General features: G+C 42.6%; 1 protein-coding gene across 1 annotated transcript in view; it reads left to right on the top strand.

Annotated features, from left to right (window-relative positions):
* GAN (gigaxonin) overlaps positions 1 to 24670 on the top strand; it is a 45639-nt gene extending 20969 nt beyond the window's left edge. Inside the window, exons 8-11 of the mRNA XM_081963064.1 lie at positions 3181 to 3317; positions 4748 to 4876; positions 9945 to 10054; positions 13797 to 24670. Of these exons, the coding sequence (XP_081819190.1) occupies positions 3181 to 3317; positions 4748 to 4876; positions 9945 to 10054; positions 13797 to 13987 (567 nt within the window). The 3' untranslated portion in view covers positions 13988 to 24670. The remainder of the gene's footprint in view (positions 1 to 3180; positions 3318 to 4747; positions 4877 to 9944; positions 10055 to 13796) is intronic.
* The last annotated feature ends 226 nt before the right edge of the window (positions 24671 to 24896 follow it).

Raw genomic sequence — 24896 nt, 5'->3', positions numbered from 1 at the left:
TGGTTTGTTGATATAGCTGCTGCAGCTGCCAATAAGCTTCACACCACGTATTAATATTGTAAAAGGATGTTTCAGTTGTTGGTTGAAAAAAGTGAAGTGGAGATGGGGGCCAGATCTTCTGGTCTTCAGCAGATGGACTTTCTGAGCAAATCATGCCAAATAATATCAATGTTTGTTCCATCGATGGACCCAGTGGCTCAGTGGCTAAGATACTGAGCTGCTTGATCAGAAAGTTCGGCGGTTCGAATCCCTAGCGCCGCATAATGGAGTGAGCTCCCGTGACTTGTCCCAGCTTCTGCCAACCTAGCAGTTCGAAAGCATGTAAAAATGCTAGTAGAAAAAGGTAGAGACCACCTTTGGTGGGAAAGTAACAGTGTTCCGTGCACCTTCGGCGTTTAGTCATGGCGGCCACATGACCATGGAGATGTCTTCGGACAGCGCTGCCTCTTCGGCTTTGAAACAGAGATGAGCATCGCCCCCGAGAGTCGGGAACAACTAGCACATACGTGCGAGGGGAACATTTAGCTTGTCCAATTCAAATCTGGTCCTACCATCTAAATAGCCGTGTGAGGTTTTATAACGTCTTTTGAAAAACTAGTAGGAGCTTCAAAAGGAAGACCTTGTTCCAGCCAGTTTAACAAAAAACAAATAAGAGGAAGAAGTTCATTTTGTTCACGTAGTATTGTTTTTCAGCCTCAAAACAGGATCCATGCGCTTCTCAGAAGTACTTTTAAAAAGTCAATGAAGACAGCCATCCAAGTCAACTTGTCTGGAAGTTGAATCATGGCAACTGGGCTTCTTTTTCCTTTTGGTTTGAAACATTTTGCTGCTTATCCGAGTCGCTGCTTCAGTCAAGAGTGAACCGAGGAAGTACACTTGTATAAGCAGCAGAAACATTTCAAATCAAAACGAAAAAGAAAAAAAAACCTCCCAGTTGCTCAACTTCCGAACTGCTTTTAAAAAGCCACTAAAAGGACAGCGATGGGCTCCACAGATTGTTACCATCTCTTCAAATATGCAGCCCTGGTCTCGATCGCCCTGTATGACTCTTTAATAAAACTATGTGGGGGGAGGAAAAAAAAGGGAAATAATAGGAAAGGGCCCTTTTTAATTGTCTAGTTGTTTCAAGATACAGTGTTTGAACAGTTTAGGGAAATTCTACCTTTAGGAGGAGGCACCTGCTTATTTCTTTTATCAAGGCAACACCTGTCTGTTGCTTTCATGTATCTAAAGCAGAAATACTACTTCTACCTCTCCTGCAGGTTTGACAATTGGTTTATGGCACCTATTTTTCCCCCTGCATTCTGCCAACGTGGCTTCAAGGAGGCCTCAGAGTCAGATACAATCAATCCAAAGATTGAGACTATTCCAAATATTAAAAGGTTTTTATACAAGGAATAAAATTCTGGTTGTAATTTAGCATGGTTGCGTTCTTTATGTTGATCACAACAGAATTTTTTTTGCAATTCCCTTTCCTCTTCCTCCTCCTCCCCCTCTTCCTCCTCCACCAATTCCTCCCCCTCCTCTCCTCCTCTTCCATCACCATCTCCTCCTCCACCATCACCACCACCTCCTCCCTCTCCTGCCCCCACCTCCTCCTCTCCCACCACTACCTCCCCCCTTCTCCTCCCCTCCTCCTTCTCCACCTTCACCACCTTCTTTTCATCGTATGAGAAGGTAAAATCTTTTGGGAATCTAGTATAATGCAAGATGCAAGTGTTAAGGGACACATTGCCTTTAGAAAATAAAAACAAAGATGCACTAGAGCTGATAGAACTGATTTAACCTCTTTCCAGGGAATAAAAAAAGATAAATAGATAAAAGTTGAATCTCAGAAGGGCCATCCTGTTGGAGTTACAGGTACCTTCCTGTGTTTCAAATAGCAATCCAGATTTTAAAGCACTCAATCTTTTTTTCCCCCAAGTTTTTTTTTTTTTTAGAAATATATCAATGTGTGAACAGTGTGGCACCTGAGCGTCTTACATTTTAGTACAAATAAAATAATATTCTTCATATTTACTACAATTGACAATCTTATATAGTTTTGGTAATAGTACACATTTTTGTTGAGTTATAACATTATTTGATTATTCAGTATTTCAATATGTTATGATTTATGCCAATCCCCATATTCTAAATGTCACTCCTTTTGCTACAAATAAAATATTGATAATCATAATTGTTGTATTTCACAGATTTATATAGTTCTAATAGTAATACACATATTTATGTATTTAAAGCACTCGATCTTGTGAACTCTTCTGCTTTTGTTCTGAGTCGTATCAGGAATGGGATCTTTTTTAAACCATCTGTTGATCAATGCGCGAGGGGACTTCCCCTTTCTCTTTTAGGAGTTTATTTATTTATTTATTTATTATTAGCGTTTATACACCGCCCCCTCTCCCGAAAGGGACTCGGGGCGGTGTACAGTCCGTATCAAAATACAACAAATTAAAACATAATAATAACTACATAAATACGTATAAGAGAGGAGGATAAAATATGCCAAACTGTACAGCTAAATAAATAAATCGAAATGTACAAAATTTAAAATCCCAATGTCATATAAGATTAAATTTAAAAGAATATCCCTCTAAAAACCAGTAAAAATGTGTATGCCAGGAGGTAGACGTTATAAATTATGCCAGACCAGCCAGTCGGAACAGGTGTGTCTTCAGTTTCTGTCGGAAGGAGCGGAGGTCAGTAGTGGTTCTAATGTCGGGGGGGAGGTCATTCCAGAGGGTTGGGCCCATCACAGAGAAGGCCCTGCTCCTTGGTGTCGCCCGTTGGCATTGCCTCGTGGACGGCACCAGGAGAAGGCCCTCCCTGTGAGAGCGAATTGGCCGCAGGGATGTATGTGGGAGGATGCGATCCCGCAGGTAACTAGGCCCTATGCCATGGAGCGCTTTAAAGATGGTAATCAGAACCTTGAAACGCACCCGAAAGACTACAGGCAGCCAGTGCAGCTCGCGCAGGAGAGGTGTTACGTGGGAGTACCTAGTACTCCCCATGACTACCCGCGCGGCTGCGTTCTGGACTAGCTGCAGTCTTCGGGCGCGTCCCAAGGGACGTTTGTCGTTTGTATTACTGTTGTGTTGCTGCCTTTCGTCAGGACAGTGTGGTGAACTGACTCCCCGCCCTGCTCTGTGTAACGGACCTTGCGCATTTTTTATTTTTAAGATCGGTTGCTACGCAGCTATGAAGAAGAAGATCTACGCAATGGGCGGCGGTTCCTATGGAAAGCTCTTTGAGTCTGTGGAATGTTACGACCCGAGGACCCAGCAGTGGACGGCCATCTGCCCACTGAAAGAGAGGAGGTGAGTCAGTTATTAAGATTTATTTAGATGAGCCGCGGTGGCGCAGTGGTCAGAGTGCAGTACTGCAGGCTACTTCTGCTGACTGCCAGCTGCCTGCAACTTGGCAGTTGAAATCTCACCAGGCTCAAGGTTGACTCAGCCCTCCATCCTTCCGAGGTGGGTAAAGTGAGGACCCAGATTGTTGGGGGCAAGAGGCTGACTCTGTAAACCACTTAGAGCGGGCTATAAAGCACTGGGAAGTGATATATAAGTCTTATTGCTATTGCAGTCTAACTCTGCCCACTGCTAGGAGTTTGATCCCGACCAGCTCAAGGTTGACTCAGCCCTCCATCCTTTCGAGGTGGGTAAAATGAGGACCCAGATTGTTGTGGGGGCAAGAGGCTGACTCTGTAAACGGCTCAGAGAGGGCTGTAAAAGCACTGTGAAGCGGTATATAAATCTTAAGTGCTAATACTGGGCCAAAAGTCATCCCTGCTTGCTTTGTGCCGAAGAAAGGACTAGAACTCACAGTTCCCCGTTTTCTAGCGTGGTCCCCACTGCACCAATTTGAGACTCACTCTAATTACAGAATGATTTTCCTTACCTGCTCTGTGTTGGAGAACAGAATGAATTTGTTTGCTATTTGCATACACTCAAATATAAGTCCCTGTTTTGTGTGAAGTAGGATGGGCAAGCACCTTTTTTACTGTGCTTGAGGGCTGCCGATGAGCATGTGTTTTGCCTCTAATGGAAATTGACTTCCATTGCCATTGTGACAGTTTTTAATTTAACCCTGGCCAGAAACTTTATTACGGACATAAAGAAGAATGGGTAGCCAGTTTAATGAGATTCCTTAGACCAGGGATGTCCAAACTTTAAGACTTGTGGACTTCAACTCCCAGAATTCCCCAGCCAGACACCCTTGCCTTAGATTAAAGTCCTTTGTGAGATGGTCAGCCATAAAAATGTAGCAAATAAAGTAAGACAAATGCGGAGCTGTCATCCTCATAAGCAAAGGATTCTCATCCTTTAGACTGCGCCTGAGTTGTGCAGGGGAATAAGAGGGAGGAATAGTACGGCTGCAGCTTATGCTACCCAAGCCTGGATGAGGTTGGATGAAAATTGCTGAGACAACATGAGAAGGGGTTAGTAACATGCTCGCTGTTCTGACCGTCTGGCACACACTGGGAACAGGCTCCAGCTGTTCGTCTGCCTCAGTGATGTCTGACTCTGAAGGCAGCTGATAACTGGCATACGGCCCTGGCCCTATCTCTGCCTCCGACGCAGAGCCCTCATCAGAGCCTTCCCCAGACTCCAGGACTGGCCCAGGTTCCTCCCCAACCCTCCGCCCTGTCTGAATCTGCCACCAGCTCCGCTGGCTGCTGGAGGGCCACAACATGTGCTGAGTTCATGCCCATGCTTACGTGTCTCATCTTCCCCTGCTTTTTCAGGTTTGGGGCCGTGGCGTGTGGCGTGGCTTCAGAGCTCTATGTCTTTGGTGGCGTGAGGAGCCGTGATGACAATCAAACCAGTGAGATGGTGACGTGCAAATCGGAATTCTACCACGATGAATTCAAAAGGTAAACTCTTTGCTCTAGAACGGAGTCTCGTCCCCTCTGTAAACGGCCAGCTGTTGCCTTGTTTGGCCCTTGGCAACTTCACTTGAAGAGCATTTATAAGAGCCGCACTTGGGGAATTTTCAGTTGCTCTCCCTCTAGCCAATAAAGTTGCCTTTGATTGATTATCTCTGCAGATAATCCTTCTCAGTCTTGTCACTTGGTGTATCTTCACTTGGCTTGAAAGCTGGACTTTTGGCAGGGGAAGCAAATCATTGCTGAAGCTATTTCCCTTCAAAGGAAATGCATCTTGCGGCATTCGTACACTTGAGTGCAGCCTATCATCGTAGAAAGAAAGTGGGTAGGAGTATTCAGATAGACCAGCCAGCTTGACTTTTGGTCTTTTGGTCTGACTCGACAATGATTTATACATTGCATGGTTTCCAATGCTTACTTTTATAGGGTTGGGCAAAACATTCAGTAGCTTCCCAGAACAGCAATCAATCAAATCTTTATTTGGTTGTAGACCAGTATGTAGAGTACAGAAATCAGAGTTAATTAAAATGGAATGTAAAAGAAAAGTAACTTGGAGATAAATAGAGAGATGGAGATGGGTAGATAGGTAGGTAGGTATGTAGGTAGGCATGCATGCATGCAGGCAGGCAGGCAGGCAGGCAGGCAGACAGATAAGTCTGTCTGTCTGTGTCTGTCTGTCTATTATTTATCTTAAGACTATCTGTTAGAATCTATCTATCTATCATCTATTCTTAGATAGTTTAGAATATATCTACCTACCGTACCTAGTATCTATCTAAGAATAGATAGAAGATATAGATGATAGATAGATAGATGATAGATAGGTAGATAGATAGATAGACGATAGATAGATAGATAGATAGATAGATAGATAGATAGATAGATAGATAGATAGATAGATAGATAGATAGACGATAGATGATAGATAGATAGATAGATAGATAGATAGATGATAGATAGATGATAGATAGATAGATAGATAGATAGATAGATAGATAGATAGATGATAGATAGATAGATAGATAGATGATAGATAGATGGATCTATCTGTCTATAACTATCATATATTCTTAGAAAGTTTAGAATATATCTACCTATCTACCTAGTATCTATCTAAGAATAGATAGAAGGTAGATAATATAGATAGATAGATAGATAGATGATAGATAGATAGATAGATAGATAGATAGATAGATAGATAGATAGACGATAGACGATAGATAGATAGATAGATAGATGATAGATAGATGATAGATGATAGATAGATAGATAGATAGATAGATAGATAGATAGATGATAGATAGATGGATCTATCTGTCTATAACTATCATATATTCTTAGAAAGTTTAGAATATATCTACCTATCTACCTAGTATCTATCTAAGAATAGATAGAAGGTAGATAATATAGATAGATAGATAGATAGATAGATAGATAGATAGATAGATAGATAGATAGATGATACGCTAAACTATCTAAGAGGGATTAAAATTAATCCTAACAGCATAAAGGGCAGAATGCTGAGGAATATGTGGCTGTAGACGGAGCATGAAAGCCGCTGCAACCTTTGGAAGCTCATCGCCGCTTTGAAAGGTATCCCTAATTGTCTGGAGGACGGAAGGTCCGTGGTCATTACAGTACAGGTAGTCCTCGACTTACAACAGTTCATGTAGCAACCCTTCGAAGTTAACAGTGACGCTTGAAAAAAGTGACTCCTGACCCCCTTTTCCCACTCAACAACCATTGCAGCAACTCCATGGTCAGATGAGCAACCGACTCACGGTTATGACAGTTGCAGTGTCCCGGGGTCACCTTTTGCGACCTCCTGATGGGCAAAGCCAAGGGGGAAGCCAGTCACTTAACAACCGTGCTACTAACTTAACGTAGCAGTGATTCACTTAACAACCCCGGCAAGAAAGGTTGCAAAACGGGGCACAACCCAACTTCATAAATGCCCCACGTAACAACAGAGATTTTGGGCTCGGTTGTGCTCGTAACTCAAGACTACCTGCCTCTGCAATGCAATATGTCTTATACTGCTGTTAACCGGAAGAGGGTGCTATTGTACTATAAAGAAAGGCTGTGAAGGATTTCAGGAAACGGCTACTAGAAGGAATCTACTTCTATTGGTTACCGTGGATTGTTCAGTCAACTACTTGTGTTGTGACTCTTGTGCTTCATTGTACAGTAGTTGAATTCCAAACTTTTTGGGGGAGGGGGGGATGTGTAACTCTTTAAGCTCTGCACCAGGACTATACTCGTGGTGGGTTCCGGATCCAATAGCAACTGCTCTGCTGCGCATGGGGCCGGGTGTCCTCGGGCATATGCATTGCGCGCGCAGGCGTACACCACCGCCCTGCTTCACCCAGCTGCTTGGCGGAGGTTGCCCAGGTGCCACACACTGTGAGCAATTGGCCAGTCGCGTTATAAACAGCTATGGTGGGCGGGTGGGCCAAACGAGCCACCGTACTGGGCCGTACCGCCCAGAACCCACCACTGGACTATACGTTTTCCTCCTTCACAACACGTGGTCTCAAATTGAACTATTGAAGTACTGATCTTTGCTGCCTGAAATTGGGGGGAGAGCAGGGAATCAAACCCCTTGCAATTCCCACCCTTCAGTTCAGGGCTACAAATATCCAGGTCCAGACCGACAGAGGCGACAGACACAGTGCCGCAAGACAGTTTCCCGTAAAATACATAGCAGCAACAAATAACAATTCGCAATCCTCTGATACCGATCCAAATTCTGGGTCTGAGGTATGGTAAGGCCCATCCTGTCTCATGCTTGGGCTGGCCTTTAGGTGAGCATTCAAAAGAATTGTGGTCAGGCTCTGTACGTACAGGTAGGCCTCAACTTACAACCATTTGTTTAGCGACCGTTCAGAATTAAAATTTGGGAGATCAAAATTTGGACGCTTGGCAACTGGCATGTGTTTATGACGGTTGCATTGCCCTGGGGTCATGTGACCACCCTGTGAGCCACCATAGCACAGTGGTTAGAGTGCAGTACTGCAGGCTACTTCTGCCGACTGCCAGCTGCCTGCGATTTGGCAGTTGAAATCTCACCAGGCTCAAGGCTGACTCAACCTTCCATCCTTCTGAAGTGAGTAAAATGAGGACCCAGATTGTTGGGGGCAAATAGGCTGACTCTGTAAACCGCTTAGAGAGGGCTGTAAAAGCACTGTAAAGCGGTATATAAGTCTAAGTGCTATTGCTATTTTCCTTCCTTCCTCCCTTCCTTTCCTTCCTCTGCACAATGATTAGAATGCAGTATTGCAGGCTAACTCTACCCACTGCCAATAGTTCGAATCTCAGCAGGCTCAAGGTTGACTCAACCTTCTATCCTTCCGAGGTGGGTAAAATGAGGACCCAGATTGTTGGGGGCAAATAGGCTGACTCTGTAAACCGCTTAGATAGGGCTGTAAAAGCACTGTAAAGCGGTATATAATTCTAAGTGCTATTGCTATTGGTGATAAATACATTAGTCAAGAATCGTAAGATACAACACTTAGTGATGTTATCTTAGTTAAACACTTGGCGATTAATAAACGCATGATTCACTTAACCACCGTGCCCAAAAGGGGTCATAAAATGGAGCAAAAACTCACTTAACTGCTTCGCTTAGCAAGGTTAATTTTGGACTCGGACGTGATCATAAGCCTGTAGCTGTAAGAAAATAATAACAACGAAGAAAGTCATGAAAACAAATAGCAAAGCATTCTTGTATTAAACTGCCTTCGTGCTGCTCCCTAGCCCTGTTTATTGTACCTGATGGCGATTCTTTTGAGATTCAAGCTAGACATATTTTCCAGGGATGCTTCCTGAAATCACTTCGATCGGGAGGTACAGGAAGTTGAGTGGCAAACCCTCTGTGTACAGAATTCTGCCACTGATTCGCCCAGCCTATGAATGTTGGCAGCTATCAAATAAAACCTTAAGTGCAGCATTGACCCAAACAGGAAGCGTCTACTCTATTTCTGGTGCTTTCAGCTGTAAATTCTATAAAAGCCACCTCCACCTGTTTCTGCAACGTGAAATGACTTGCTTGCCACCCAGGGGTTTGGAGGATATTGAATTTTGAGAATATTTGAGAACACTTAAGAACATTTTGACAACTTGTCCACGGGATAAGTCACTTCGGTGGGAAGCATAGCATCAGTTTTAAAACCCTTCGAAGGATTTTAGGGTGCTGTGTGAGCCATTTGCGAATTTCTTTTTAGAATAGAATAGAATAGGAATAGACTAGCATAGCAAGGAATAGAATAGCATAGCATAGCATAGAATAGGAATAGAATAGGAATAGGAATAGAGATAGAATAGCAAAGCATAGCATAGCATGGAATAGTCATAGCATAGCATAGCATAGAATAGGAATAGAATAGGAATAGAATAGGAATAGGAATAGGAATAGGAATAGCAAAGCATAGCATAGCATGGAATAGAATAGCATAGCATAGAATAGGAATAGAATAGGAATAGGAATAGAGATAGAATAGCAAAGCATAGCATAGCGTGGAATAGTCATAGCATAGCATAGGATAGCATAGAATTCTTTATTGGCCAAGGGTGATTGGACACACAAGGAATTTGTCTTTGGTGCAGATGCTCTCAGTGTACATAAAAAGACAAGGTACATTCGTCAAGATAAGCTACAGCACTTAATGATAGAGTACAAATAAGCAATCAGGAATCAATATCAATATAAATCGTAAGGATACAAGCAACAAAGTTATACTCCTGCAGTTATTAGTGGGAGAAGATGGGTGATAGGAATGATGAGAAGACTAATAGTAATGCAGCCTTAGTGAATAGTTTGACAGTGGTGAGGGAATTATTTGTTTAGCAGAGTGATGGTGTTTGGGGAAAAAACTATGTCTAGTTGTCTTGGTGTGTAGTGCTCTATCGCGTCATTTTGAGGGTAGGAGTTGAAACAATTTATGTCCAGGATGCGGGGGGTCTGTAAATTTTTTCACGGCCCTCTTTACATCTTTCTTTAAACCCTACTAATGAATGAACATATTTTCACCTCTTAAAACGTTGCCTCTCTATCCAGGTGGATCTATCTGAGTGATCAGAATTTATGCATCCCAGCCAGTTCCTCGTTTGTGTACGGAGCTGTGCCCATTGGGGCCAGCATATATGTGATCGGGGATCTGGATACAGGTTAGTGGCTAAACCGGTAACGTCATTGTTGTTTTTTTTCTAATCAAACATCGCATTGCTACAAGAGAGGCTTGTCAAACTTTTCAAGGGTCATCTTGTGTTTTTTTTTTTTTTTATTTACCATGTTTACAAACTGCCCATCTCCCTCCTATAGCAACTGCAAATTACACATAAAAACAGTATACATACGACAGGGGTGTCCAAACTTGGCAACTTTAAGACTTGTGGACTTCAACTCCCAGAATTCCCCAGCCAGCAGAGCTGGCTGGGGAATTCTAGCAGTTGAAGTCCACAAGTTTTAAAGTTGCCAAGTTTGGACACCCCTGACATACGATGATACCAGGCAGATTAGAACAGGTATAACATGTTTAAAATTCAGAACTAAAAAGTGGGAGAGGGTTTCCAGGAGCTTTGGCACCTTGAGTTTAGTAACTGCAGGATATGTGAGAAACAATTATTTTCGTGTTTCAAAACGTAAGCTTCTCTTCTGCAATCCAGCTGCAAACGTATCCTGGGTATCCACAAGAATGTCATTACTCCTCCAACTACTCTGTTTACGTGTCTTTTAGAAAGCTACATTCACCCCCTTTACAACCCAGTTGATATATTTTTATTTGACACTTTACTGTAAGCCACAAATTCATTCACCTGTTTTTGGCTTAGTGCAGCCTGGTAACACGCCAGTTACGGTTTATATGATATGACAGTCAGGCCACTATAGTTCATTCAGCCATCTCAGCCATCTCAGCCATCCCTGTCTTCTATAACACACACACACACACACACAAACACACACACACACACACAGAGAGCATTGTATGTAAATTTGTTGTTATTAGTTGCGAAGTCGTGTCCGACCCATCGCGACCCCATGGGACAACATTCCTCCAGGACTTCCTGTCCTCTACCATCTTCTGGAGTCCATTTAAGCTCAAGCCTACTGCTTCGGTGACTCCATCCAGCCACCTCCTTCTCTGTCGTCCCCTTCTTCTTTTGCCCTCAATCTTTCCCAGCATTAGGCTCTTCTCTACGGAGTCCTTCCTTCTCATTAAGTGGCCAAAGTAGTTGAGTTTCCTCTTCTACTTTGTCCTTCTATGGAGCAGTCAGGGTTGATCTCCTCTAGGACTGATCGGTTTGGTCACCTTGCAATCCAAGGGACTCTAATGGCAGAAAGTGTGTCAATTTACCTTATGGTAAAGTTAAAGCAGAGAAGGGCATGAAGACATGTTTAAAATATTTCCATCTTAATGTTTGATCCCAACTGCCCTTTCTGGTAAAACATCAGAACTGCTTAATTTGGGCAATACGATTGGGTTATCAAAAAGCTAAACCCAACCACTAAAAGAATTCTTTGTGGAGATGGAAGCCATGAGAGTCTTAGAAACCAAGCAAATTCTTTCCTTGAGTATCGTTGGGGAAGGAGACAACCAGTGGAAACTCTTCATTTGTATCAATTATAGAAGCCGGACATGCCACTGGACTGCCATTAAAAAAAAAAAGTTCATTATAATTGATGATCCATAACGATTTGCATTCTCAGAGCAGACATTTCTGCCAGTGGGTGAAGGGTTTCTGGCGTTCTTCATCAGGTTGGCACAGATTGCTAACAGTCACTTAAAAACTTTTCCCGGAGTCCATGCGGCTTCTACTGAATTATGCAGCGTGAGTTTCTCTTTATCTTCATAAACAGGATCATTAGGCATTATGTCATCAAACAGCGCCTTGTAGTCTTCCATTACTGACTATGCAACTGGCGTCTTCCCAAAGAAACTATATTCCGATGCCTCTCAAACCAGCCACTTCCCAAGAGACAAAGCAATTTTCATGGGCGCTGCTCTGGAGAGTCCAAGCATGGGTTAAATACAGCCAATCTGCCCAGGATTGAATTGAAACTTTAAGCCATGCCTCTGGTGCCAACTAATCTTCAGGTTTTCTTCAATTCAGCTAAGCCCAGTGGAGGCACTTCCAGTTTCTCTTCATTCCTAATTGATTGCTTGGACTCTCTATTTTTCTATTTACTACAAAAAGCTTCTATTCTACTTTCTGATTATTGGAGCAGGCTCGGCGAGTCTCCCTTTAATTTAATTCCCTGGTTCTCACCAATTTCAGCCTCTCCGGTGTCCTGGGTTTGCTCGGGTGCCGCGAGGCTGCGGGCAGCTGTGGGGGAAGGTGCATGGGTCGGAGTGCCGACGCCAGCGCGATCGCAGCGATCCCGCTGCGATTGTAGCCCCGCTGAGACGTCCGTTGCTGCTGACCGTGCTTCTGAGTGAGCCAGCTGTTGGCACGGAGCCTCAGAGCACTCCGGTGTATGTGGGTGGCCATTTTAGGTGGTCGAATGTGGTGGCGGCCATTTTGAGAGCATCGCACATGTCGGTGGCCATTTTGAGAGGGTAAAAGTTCCAGCCGCCATTTTGTTGACCTACTTTTCCCGCGAAAAGCAGCTACAGCCGCCTGATTGCCTGTCTCTTGCAGGTCGCCGCTAGAAGCCTTCCTGCCCGGACTTCTGGCAGGTTTGCCTACTCACAGCTGCACAATTACAGCAGAGGGTGGCAGCGGAGGTTGGTGGCCCACGTGGCCGCGCCCCACATGAATTGACCTGCGTGAGTGCTGGGAGCTTGGAGCTCTCACCATTCTCCTTCAGAATCAAAGGACTGCTGAGCTTTGCTTGCCCTTGCCTTCCGCGCCTCTGCACCAGAGCGCTAAGGCTGTTTGTCTGAGGTGGTGAGTGGGGGAAAGTTTCCTTTCAGGCTTTACATCCCCACATCTAATCATGGCAGACGGGGCCCTTAAAGAGCAGCAGGTTGGTCCTTCCACCAGCAGGCCTGTACCAGATAGTCTGACATATCTAGTATCTTAACAGTCCATTTGGTCCTTAACTGCTCTTCTTTTTAAATGTCATACTCCTCATCATTACTTATTTCTGGCGCATCAGTATTATGGCAAATGAAATGTTTGGGTTTTTTTGTTTGTTTTAATCTTACAAATGAATAAATAGAATACTTTATTGGCCAAGTGTGATTGGACACACAAGGAATTTGTCTCTGGTGCATAAGCTCTCTGTGTACATACAGACCACAAAGTAATAGGCCACAGATCATAGTTACAATCATTAATCATAAGATGCCAAAACAAGTGATAAGGTGGCTAGATTCTGCGTAGCAGCACTGGGAATTCATCAGAAACACGCATCTAATCCATCATAGTTCTTTTATACAACAAATGTGGTAAACCCTTTGCACTCCTTATTCCTTCCCCCATTTAGTATTAAACTGACAACGGGACACACAGTTTTATGGATTGTAATTTTAGTATAGTTAGACCAGGTATAATTGACAGACTGGATTTTATCATAGATTTTAGTTGTTATTTATTATTTTATGCTAGCATTTTTAATTGTATATTTACTGAATTTTTGTTGTTGTTGTTGTTCTGGTCTATGATTGTAATAAAAGGAACTGAAGTGATAAATCATAGATACCAGTAGGAGAAGGTATTAGGAAAGGTGAGAACAAGGATTAGAAAGGACAATAGCAATACAGCCTACTTACACCAGTAACTATCTTTAGGCCAAAGACAGCACTGAGGGAATTAGTTGTTCATCTTTATCCACATCTATGGCTTCCTTTTCTAAAAGATGGCAAATGCTTCTTTAACTGCATGCCTCGCTGTTGAGTTTAGTTTGGCTTTATCGTTTTCAAAGCTGCTCTTCCGACTTCCCAAAATTAACCCTGCTGTCCGATAGGTACCAGTTACGATTACGTGCGGGAATTCCGAAGAAGCACTGGAACATGGCACCCGACGAAACCTCTCTTCCCATCCTACCTTCGCCACACCGGATGCGCCGCTTTGCGCATCGCCAACTGCAAACTCTTCCGCCTCCAACTCCAGCAGGGGCTGCTCCTCTCCCTCCGCGCCCGCGTCCCTTCTCCTTGACCGTCCTCCCAACGCAGCGGCCGGGAAGAGGCGCGCCCGGGAACGCCCGTTGTACTGATAACCGCTTTATATAAAACGGAGAAGCCAACGTCCTGCAAGCAGACGTTTAAACCGTATACTCGGCTTTGGTATGATAACCGTTCTAACTTTTATTTCGTTGCTCGAAACGCTTAAGCCGCAGCCTGTCTCTGGAGCGGCTCACGGTAGAAAAATGGAAGAGGTCCCGTTACTTACACGTGCTCCGCCCCGTGGCCGAGGCCATCCCTGGCCATCCAACGAAGAACAGTAGTGTAAAAAGAAAACCTGTGGATGTGTTTTCACTGAGGGGGGAATGGTTACGAGTTACAATGTTGGGCTGATCTAGGGAAGCCCAGCTGGCAGGAGATCTACTGAATGAAAATCTCTCTCTCTCTCTTTCTGTGATGCCAAAAGAGACTTTTTTTTTAAAGATCCACTGGGAGGAGGAGAAAACGGGCAGGTGGACTTTTATTTTCACCATTTTCTTTGCAATTCTTTGCCCCGGAAGGACAGAATGACACATAAAGCCATCTTTCACACTTTTTTAATTCCTAGGAATTGTTTTTTTTAGCGCAACGGACTTATAATCTCGAAAACCAAGCCCAGCGTTGTGTTGTTTAAAAAGGGAACTAAATATGATTATTATACTGTAGGTCTTTATTATTTGTGATTCTCCTTGAAGCGGTTGTGGACTTCAGGAGCGGATCTCAGTTAATGAGGTGGGTAAGGATGAATTTCAGAAGTGCCATACTTTATTATGAACGGCGCAGGTAGCCCATATTTAGGGTGGGAGTGGTGGTGGGGGGAGGCGGAAGAGCGATAATACAAGGAGGTGTGATACAAGATAACTTAATAATTTAAGATAAATACAAGATAAGCCTGATGAATAAACAATGCTGCAACGTTCCAGGAGTAAAAATATATATTCCTAAATGGTTGTATTAGGGATGAAAGGTGCAGAAGATAACTATTTTTTTTTAAAGTCTTGTAAAGTGGGAGAGGGGGCGGTGAAATTATTAATACATTTCAGACACTGTCTGGAGAATCATATGGGGATCCAACGTTGGTGGCGTAAAAATTACCTCTTTCTCAGAAACGTGTGCTGAATATTGTTAATACTACTACAGTGAAGGTTTTATTTTTATTTGCCGTTTTATAAGTTTATTTTTTTGATCATAAATATTAATATTTAATTAGACTACAGATAATTTGCTAGTCACACTACTGTTTACCTTTCTACTTAAGCGTTATTTTGTTATCTTGTTAATGAAGCTCTATAAAAAAGCAAAAAAAAAACCCGGGGGGTGGGTGGGTGTCACACCGTTGAAATATTCCATGTTCTTGCACTGCAGATTCTGGAAATGCCACTGTTCCAGCCATGGCGTTGTTTTCCGTTGTACGTGTGTGCCCAGCAACGCAAATCATTTGGGCCAGATGTTTACAGTAAGGCGAATCCAGTGGAATTTAGGGTGGATGTTCTCAGAGCACATCTCAGGGCTGCCAGATGTTTCTGAAATGCAGCTCCCATCATCCTTTGTGCCCTCGAAGGTTGGGGGTTTCAGCACTTGTGGTTCCATAATGTGGAAGTCCCCATTCCTCCCCACTCTGGAGGAGGAATGTAGACCTCCAGATTGTGGGCCTTTCTCTTAGAAAGTCCATATTTTGACAGGAGGGCTGTCATCGGTACACAACACTAAGACTGTAACAACTGGGGTTAAAAGTCGAATCCTAAGCACATTTTAAAGTTTTGTTTCTGTTGCGAGAAAAGATCTGCTGCGCATCCCTTCGTAGGTCTACTAACAGGCCTACCACAATCCAATTGTGGAGGGCTTGTTTTCACATCAGAAGCGCATGCTTTTACCATGTTCTCCGTGCGCTAGCTGGATCTTCCTTCAAAAAGTCAACACATTAGATAAAAGATACACATTTAGCTCACCGTGGCCGCGAATATTGTTCCCCAAATTTTGCTTTTTTTCCCCCGACGTCAGAAGTATCTTGGAAGGTTTGAGAAGCTGCTCCTTGGAGCACTCCTCCACCTTCTTCTACAGCAGAGGAGTCCAGTTTTGGCAACTTTAAGGCTCGTGCGGGAAATTCTGGGAGTTGAAGTCCACGAGTCTTAAAGTTGCCAAGGTTGGACTCCCCTGTCCTCAAGTCGCTCTGTCTTAGTGGAATAAGGGTACTTTTTGTCGTAGTTAGCTATTTCCCCTCCTTACAATCCCCAGCCACTTTACCTGGCAATTTAAGGCAAAGGACATTCTTCAAGGCTTCCCTGGCTCTCTTGATCTAAACAATGGAAGTAAACAATACCCCAGTCGAGGAACTTGCCAGATAAATCAACAGTAAACAGCCCAACCAAAGAACCTCTGAGATCGCCCTCAGCAACACTTGACCGGGTAAGCCACCAGAATATACCTTGAGAGGGACCACCACTCCCTACTAGCATTGATGTCGTTACTTAGTTGGGCCATGAACAAGACAGCCAAGCTCAAAGAGCACCAAGGACCACTCCTTCCCACCCTGAGCTACACAAATATTCTCTCTTATCTCTTGATCTTCTAATATCCAAAACATAGAGAATCATCCAGTTGGGATCTTCATTCATTGTCTTTCCTTAGGATTCCCTCCAGTATGATTCCATTCCGATGGGAGCAAAATAAGAACAATGGATTGGAAAGCATAAAAGGGACAAGAAAAGGAGAAGCATTTGTGTCACCTGCTCAGTTTGCAGAAATAAGCTAAATGTTGGTGCTCACCCATACAGTATTCACTTTCTCCTTTTTTATTGGCAGTTTCTCTTTTTTTGGATGGGAAATGCTGTGTTTTCAAATCTGCCATTTTTAAGTTTAATAATTTTGAATTGTCTCCCATCCATTGGAAGCCCTCAGCAAGAGGAGATGGAGAAGCTAGCTTTATATTATTATTCCTTTGACTCAAACCTCTCTTCTCTTTTCCCATGCAAACTTTATCCTAATTCTTGCAAGGGATTGTTGCCCAGGTGTACCTATAAAACAAGATTCCGTACCGAATGACATTAGGAAGGATCTTTTCTTGCTTTCCTTGGGAATTCAAAGATCTTGGGAGTTAATTTCCTTTCAAAATATTAAATGCAATTCCCTCGCTAACCAAACAGGTACAGTAAGGAGATCTGCCATTACAGGGTGTTTTCATTTCTTTTTCTCTTAGAAGCCAGCTTTCGAGTTTTTGCATGGGAGGTAATTTACACTGCTTAAGCTGCAGAAAAATAACTTAATAATAGCACTGCATTAAGGATTACAGAGGGCTGGTTGGGAAAAAGTTAAAATACGACTGATAGTCGTATAAATGATAAATGGCATCCCAAAACAAATTCAATTGGTGCCTTTCTAGGAGCTAAAACTCTTTCCATAGAGAAAATCCTGTCGGACAAATATATTTGGTTAGCCTGATTCATTTGCTGGCCTTGGCTAACATTGCCATTCATCGCGAAAAGTGGTGCCATGATTCGGCGGGACTCCCATCAGTCTGTAGGGTTCTTTTGCTGACTTGTGATCTTGCAGCCAAATTAGATATCAGTCAATCTGCGTCTTGCTGCTGCCTCACCTTTTGCCTAGCAGATTTCTCATGATGATTTAAAAGGAAGAGATCTCCCCCTCCCCTCTCCTCCCCAAATCAGTTCTGCATCTCCATTTCTGCTGGGGGAGAAGTAATTAAAGAAAAGCAGGCAGGAAAGTTTTCTCCTCAATACAAGTTTATAAATGGTTTGCTGTGTTTAGTTTTACTCTTTGAAAGTCCTGTGGTTTTTTCTTTTTTGTCTGTGTGTACAGACACACACACACACACAATTACTTTTGCAAGTACTGTAGTGCTAGGCTACCACTAGTAGCTTGGAGAGCAGCTGTTTATATTTTATTTCAGGGTGCATTGCCATTCGTATATTTTGGCCACACCAGTAGCAACCGCTCGCCCACTTTTGGCAAACTGCTTTTCAAAGTTTTGAAAGGTTAATGAGGCATTTTGAACCTGGCTCTCAATGTCCGGTTCACGATAGTCAAACATTAATTTCGTTTTTTTAAAAAACGAGCCTCCGTGATGGTGGGAAGCACCTCCCTATCCTGATTGTGTTTGCGCTCCGAACGATTAAAACCGCATCGCTAGATGCAGAGGCGAAGATTTGTTCATTTAATGCATCTTCCTCTCTTCCACAGTTACCTCAGTAGTTTTCAAAATCACAGTGCTGGTGTTTTTTCACGCATTGCGGGAACAAAAACTTGCAGCGAGGGCCATTTTTTAAAATTTATTTGTGGTTCTTTTTCAACACCCGGTGCTGCTAAACTCATCGAAGTGCAGGGATTTTGCAACCCGAAAGGTTCTACTGCAAAGCTGTTTGAACGATAGCTGCGCACGTTCTTCTCGTTTGCCTTAATTCCGAGTCTAGAATTGCCTTGGGACGACCACACGCCCTGGGCAGTCCTGTCCCTTTGGTTGTTAACAGTGCCGTCCTTGGAAACGAAGAATGAGTTTAAACTGTCCCTTTTTATTTTCAACAGGGCTCTTAAGGGCAAAGTCAAACGGCATAAGGCTTAGGAAAGATGGCGTCCACGCCTGCTCTCAGAATTGCCTCTGCCCAGGGCAGGACAACCACACTTGCCATGAGTGATCGTTGCAATCATTGCAAGTAATTCTTGGTTCTTAGGAACTGGGCGTAGTTCCTGTTACAAATGGTGGCAGAGAACGGCAGCCCAGAATGACCAACTGCCAATATGCATTGCTTGTTGTATTATTCTTATTTTATTCGATTAATAGATGGTTCAGTCTCAGTCTGAGATACCGGATGTGTCCAAGGACACCAGAGTCGTAGATCAGACGCGGTTGCTACTATATGTTATAACCCGCGTGTATCTTTTACTAGCTTCCCTTTCTCCGTTTTTCACCACACTTTCAAAGGTTTACGGCTAAAACTGCATTTTTCCGATGTTTCTGCGGCACTCTTTGTATAGGCTTGCAACACTATCCTTAGCTGTGGAAGGATAGCTTTCAAGGCACATCTGTTGACCTCCTTTAGTTTGTCCTGTCATTCTGCTTCAAAATCTGAATGTATTTGAATTCTGTTCTCATTTAAGGTCAGGAACATATGTACTGTATTCTGAATGTGAAACGGACAGAGCCAACTTCATGCTGCGGTCTTTTGTTGTTGCCGAAGGATGCATTTTAGTAGCCATCATTCACTGTTTATTTCTAATGCCCCACCTGGATTTGGGTTCTTCATAATTTCAGCTCCTTGAAACAGTCTGTGACCGTGATGGCATCCATGCCCAACGATCAGCTTGCCGGCGTGCGTCCGCAGGCCGGTTTTCGCCACCGCCATGCACACGAAGGGATGTGGCTTCGGGCGCCACTTGGGAGCACGCATGCCATAGCTTCGCCATCAAGGATCTATGAGCTACCAAGTTCTGCTACTATGGAATAAGTTTGAAATTTGTTTGAGGTTAGGTGGATTGTTTTTTTTGTTCTAAGTCTAGTCACTTACTGTATGATAAAGAAAATAAGTATTGAACAGCTAGAATTAACTAAACCACCCAAGTGCCTAATATGACTTGAATAAAAAAGGGGGTTCCCCAAGTGAACGGAGATTTTAAAAAGTCTTCATTGAGCTGAATATAATCAGATTAATTAAACGTATTAGAAATTATTTTTAATCCTTAACATGTCCATATTTATCATTGCCACCTGCTGCCTATTAGGTCGGAGGGGATTGCCTACTAACTAATCAAATGCAGTAAAAAGTTTGTAAAGAAAGTAGGAAAACAAGACATTTGACATTTGGCTCTTATTTTAATTTGTCCCTGGTCAGCTGGATGCTAATCCTGTCCTGCAGTCTTTAACATATAAAACCTTCTTAGAGAAAGAAAATCATTCCATTACAGGATCAGTAGATTTGAAACTGATAGATTATAAATGTAAAACATAGCTTCTATTTTTATGTTCTCACTAAAGGTTCACCGCCCACTCTTGAGAAAATGTTTTGCTTTTAAATATTTACAAGCTATAAAGTACAATAGGTATCGGTCTACCACTTGCAATATTACTAATGTTGCTGTAACTGTGCTGGAAGCCTGAGGACATAGATTGAACCGTAGTTGAAAACAATATCAATGGGCCGTAAATTTCTTTTCCTTGAATTTGAATAGTTAACTCTGGCAAAAAAAAAAAAAAAAGGTTTAAAAAAAAATAGCATGCAGATTAAAGAGGAATAATCAGCATAAATGCAAAGCTAAACTTTGCGTTGAGTATAATTACTTTGTCTTTTGTTCTGCTTGATGCCAGGTGCCCTGACCATGGTTGTTAAGTGATTCATGTCGTCGTTGAACAAATCTGGCTTCCCCCCCCCCCCTTGACTTTGCTTGTCGGAAGGCCCCCTCTGCCCCCTAGGAAGGGTGTAAAATGGAGACATGGGGGCATCCTCCACAGTCCACACACACCCAGGACACGCTGGTTGCCAAGTGCCCCAAATTTTGATCACGTGACGGTGAGGGCCAGCCATAAGCCACACTTTTCAGCACCCTCCTAACTTCGAATGGTCATTAAGTGAATACGTTGAGTACTACCTGTATTTATCCTTTAGATCTGGGCTCCCAGTTGGCCTGCTGTCAGAAAGGCCATCAAAAGTGGTTGCCTTTTGTCTGTTGAGCGACCTCTCATTCCCTCCCTCTTCCCTTCCTTTTCATCAGCACGTTTTCAGATTCCTAATTGCTCAATTCTGAGTTCTACCCCGGTGTGTGTGTGTGTGTGTGTGTGTGTGTGTAGTCGTAGGCTTCATGGCAACTTCAAATCAATAGCCCCACCCCTCACCCTATTTCCCCCCCCGCCCCCCGCCCCCATTTTTATCAGAATCCGCTACAGGCAAAAACGATTGCAAGAATATTTCTTCTGCAACAAAGAAGTGAGTCAGTTGATGGATGCCTTTTTGCAGCTTCCTGGGCGAACTCGTGTTTGCCTCCACAACTATGCAACCATGGACAGACAGGGTGCAGTTTGGGGAAAGGTCTACGTAAGGGAGAGGCCAGAATCCCTGGACCTTCTCTTGACCCCTTGCGCTAATTGACCAACTCTCTATGCATAGACGAAAGCAGCCAGTGGTGCTTCCATCCTTCCGTTTATTTCTTGCTGTCTGTTGTCAAACTCCAGCATCTGATCAAAACACCCAGTCTTCAAAGGGACTTAATTTTTATTTATTTAGGCCAGAAGTCTCCAAACTTGGCAACTTTTAAGACTTCAATTCCCAGAACTCCTCAGCCAGCCTTGAATTCTGGGAGCTGAAGTCCACAAGTCTTAAGAGTTGCCAAGTTTGAAGAGCCATTATGAGCTAAAAGGTTTAAAGGCAGGGGAGAGGCAGCTTCTAGCTACTTTTCTCTGCGTGCAAAAAGTTCTGGTCTTGCTTGCACCATAACATTTTTGGGTCAGTTTTCCACGCTGTTGGTCATGTTAACTGTTTTTTTCCCACGAAGCAACAGTGAAATTCATTTAATTCTTTCTTAAATAAAAAAGAAGACATCTGGAGTAATGTGTACGCACCTGTGATTTGTCCAAATAAATGGAAGGATGCTGTTTTCAAACAAGGTTAAAAGCTATACTGCTTTTAACAGGGCTCAAACACATCTGATTTTAATTGTGTTCACAGCCATCTTTAGGAAGGCGCCGGATAAACTTGTGCTTTTTTTTTAAATTAAACATTTAATTTAATTTAATGAATTCAGGGCTAGATTTTAAGCATTGTATCGACTTGTTGAGGTATAATGAGACGTTTCTTATACTTCCAACATAGCCACAGTATTTTATTAATAGAATCACACTTTTATTTAAAGAAGCATACAATTTTTATACTTTTCTCCAAGGGGCCTTTCTAAAGGAAGCACAGAACATCGATTAGCGTGGTGTAAGCAGTGAAATCGCAGAGGGTTTTGTACTTTATATGGGTGTTTTTCAAAAAAACAATAATGCTCTTTGGCTAGACTCATGCAGGTATAATGGGCAAAAAAGAGAGGAAAAAAACAACTATTTTCCAACACTGTACGCTTTGTCTAGATCTCTGTCTGTTGGGGTCAAGCCCTTTACTCATCTGTTCTGGAGAGTTAATAGCATCAGACTTCTCTCCAAAGCGAACAGCTAACGTGAGATGCTTTTCCCATTGGGAAAGAGAGATTCATAGCCTAGCCATCTAAAAAAGAAAACAATCGTTAACCATTCGATCTCTGACTCAACTTCACGGGAAAATACACTTCCCACCCATTGGAAGTTTTACAGTTGAACTGCTGAATTCCAGAAGACTTATTTCTCTCGTTCGTGAAGTAGCAGCAGCAGCAGTAGTAGTATATGTTGTTCTAATTGTTACCTTAAGGGTTAACATGAAATATCCAGAGTCATTAATAACATGGGAATCAGAAACTGAAATAGTACACTAAGTGTTAAAAAGAAAATCCCATGTGCACTGTACATATCTGTTGATTTGTGCCCAGTTTCAATGAGCTTGTGAATTCCACTAGGTCTATTGAAATTGGAATCCAGATAATCAGAAGATTAGCATGGAAATCAGATCGAAACGTGACTTTAAAACACACCATGCAAATTTACCTAAAATTGCTTACGCAGCGCCATGAGTTCACAATACTAAGGCCTGTAGATTGCCAATAATAAAATACCTTTATATTCACAGTTTTCTGTAAAACATATGGGACATGCTAAGTGGTACTAACTAGACCTCCAAAATTGCTTTTGCATTATAAACTCGGTCAACCGGATTTGTTCAGATGTCATATTTTAACCTTAAGAGAGCTCAACATGTACTGTTTTGTCATTGTGGAGGAGGGGATTAATTTTTATCCACTTGTGTTATATGGTGGGGTGGAAGCGGGCAGCCTCCAAAATCAAATAAATGAAATAAACCGATCCGTCTCCATCCTTTTAAGCCCATTTATAACATCAAACAGATGTTGTCCAAGCAACCATGCCAGCAGGAAATTGCCTTACTCGAAGCGAATCCTGAAGTGGAAAGTATAACCTGTCCATTTTGACTTTCCTAAGATTCAGGTTGAAGCTTCCCCCAAATTTTTCAGTCTTTCATTTTTAAATTAAAGGTACCCAAGATTCTACCTAGTGCTGGACTTGGGAAACATCTGTACACAAAAACCATGTGGGGGGAAAAAAACATTTCATCAAACCTGTTGGTAGAAAGCTGCAATGTTGTTTCCTTTTTCTATTTATTGTTTATCCTTTGCACTTTAAGTGTCTCTTGAAACAGAGGTCTCTCTCTCTCGTCCCCCCTTTATGGCATTTGAACAAATTCGATATTTGATGTGCAGTAGACTTGTTTTTCTGTGTTCTAGCTTTAAGGGACCCCAGATCTCTTCCTAGTCTGCATAGATTTTGATTGTAGGAACAGTTAAGGAGCTTGTTTGATTGCCCTGCATGCTAAGTTCTGTGGTTGTATTTGAAGAAAAAAAAGAAGTGCAATTTGAATAGCACTTTGTGATGGAGGAGTGAAAACTGGGCTTTGCAATAAAACAAATGATATTAATATGTGTTAAGTTGTTGTCTTCAGTGCTCTTTGTGTTTTTTCCCCAAGTGTTTAATAGTGGTTGTTAATTTAAAAGGGGGGGGGGGAAACTCTTGAGAAATCCCGTTGAGCTTTTATTTATTTATTCATTGGGCAAGCAATGGCCAAAGCTATGGACATGTAGACAGCGATAAATCTTCAGGGCTGTCAATTGCATGATTGACAGCACAGAGGAAATGGCCTGATACTATCTTTCCACTTCGCAGAGTAAAGATAGACTCTCTTCAGCCACGCATATATGCTTTCATTTCATTTCATTTTTAAAAAACGAAGTTGCAAAACAAATGGATAAGCGAACTGGTCCAAGAATTTGGAGTGGGAGTGAGAAATTCCATACTGTAACCACATTGAAATCTCCCCATTGTGAGAATTGCTAAAGAGAAGAAGTTTCGGTTTTAGATACCTACCACTGGCATCTCTACTCTTCCTATCCTCTCCAGTGTAATCTCACTCCAGAGATTGGAGTCTGTCTTCACTAGTAGAAGAGCGTAGAATATCTCTGTCCAAATTGGAGCCTTCAACTGTCAGACCACTTTACGTGACTTTATAATGCTTTCGGATAATTTCACATGCCTTAAGCCTTGCCTGTCTGCTAACGTTGCATACAGGCAGTTTAAAATCTCCTCTCATTTTCTCTCTCTCTCTCTCTCTCTCTCTCTCTCTCTCTCTCTCTCTCTCTCTCTCATTGGTGTCCCTTTGAAGTTTACATGTTCAGTATAATGTTGGGTACATAAAAGGGTGTTTGTGTTTGTTTTAATTTAAAGCACATGGATTGTGCTCTACTACGGGCTTTATAGCCACCGTGCACACTCTGTGCAAAATACTGTATTAAGGATAACTGAAAGGTCTGTTACCGTTGTTTTTCTTTTAATGTAGTTTGAATTGACCGGGTTTTATAAAACATAAGGCAAAGTCTTGTATTTTGGTCTGAAATGTGTGCTGTCATTTTACTTTGCTGTATGTATTGGAGGTTTCTTGAAAACTTGAACTCTTTTATAGAAGGATGCAGACCAAAACTGAACTGTCTTCAAGATGGTTAATGAACTAACCAAATAAACACTTTACGGTTGCATACATATTCTGTCTCTGGCATGAAAGCTTTCCTTTATATTTATTTGCTAACAAAAGGGTGACATGGAAACTTAAGAGGGAATGGAGATAAATGGGATGTTTACAACAGCCTGACCGATTGTGACCACAAGCAACAGGAGTAATCGAGTGTACAGACAATCGCCATCTCTGTTGTTAAAGGTCAGTTCGGTTTTCTCCAAGTGGTGGTTTAGAGCAGCGGTCACCAAGTGG

The sequence above is a fragment of the Natrix helvetica genome, assembly GCF_964273705.1.
Source record: "Natrix helvetica genome assembly, chromosome: 10".
Taxonomy (NCBI): domain Eukaryota; kingdom Metazoa; phylum Chordata; class Lepidosauria; order Squamata; family Natricidae; genus Natrix; species Natrix helvetica.
This window is presented reverse-complemented; position numbering and strand designations above follow the sequence as displayed.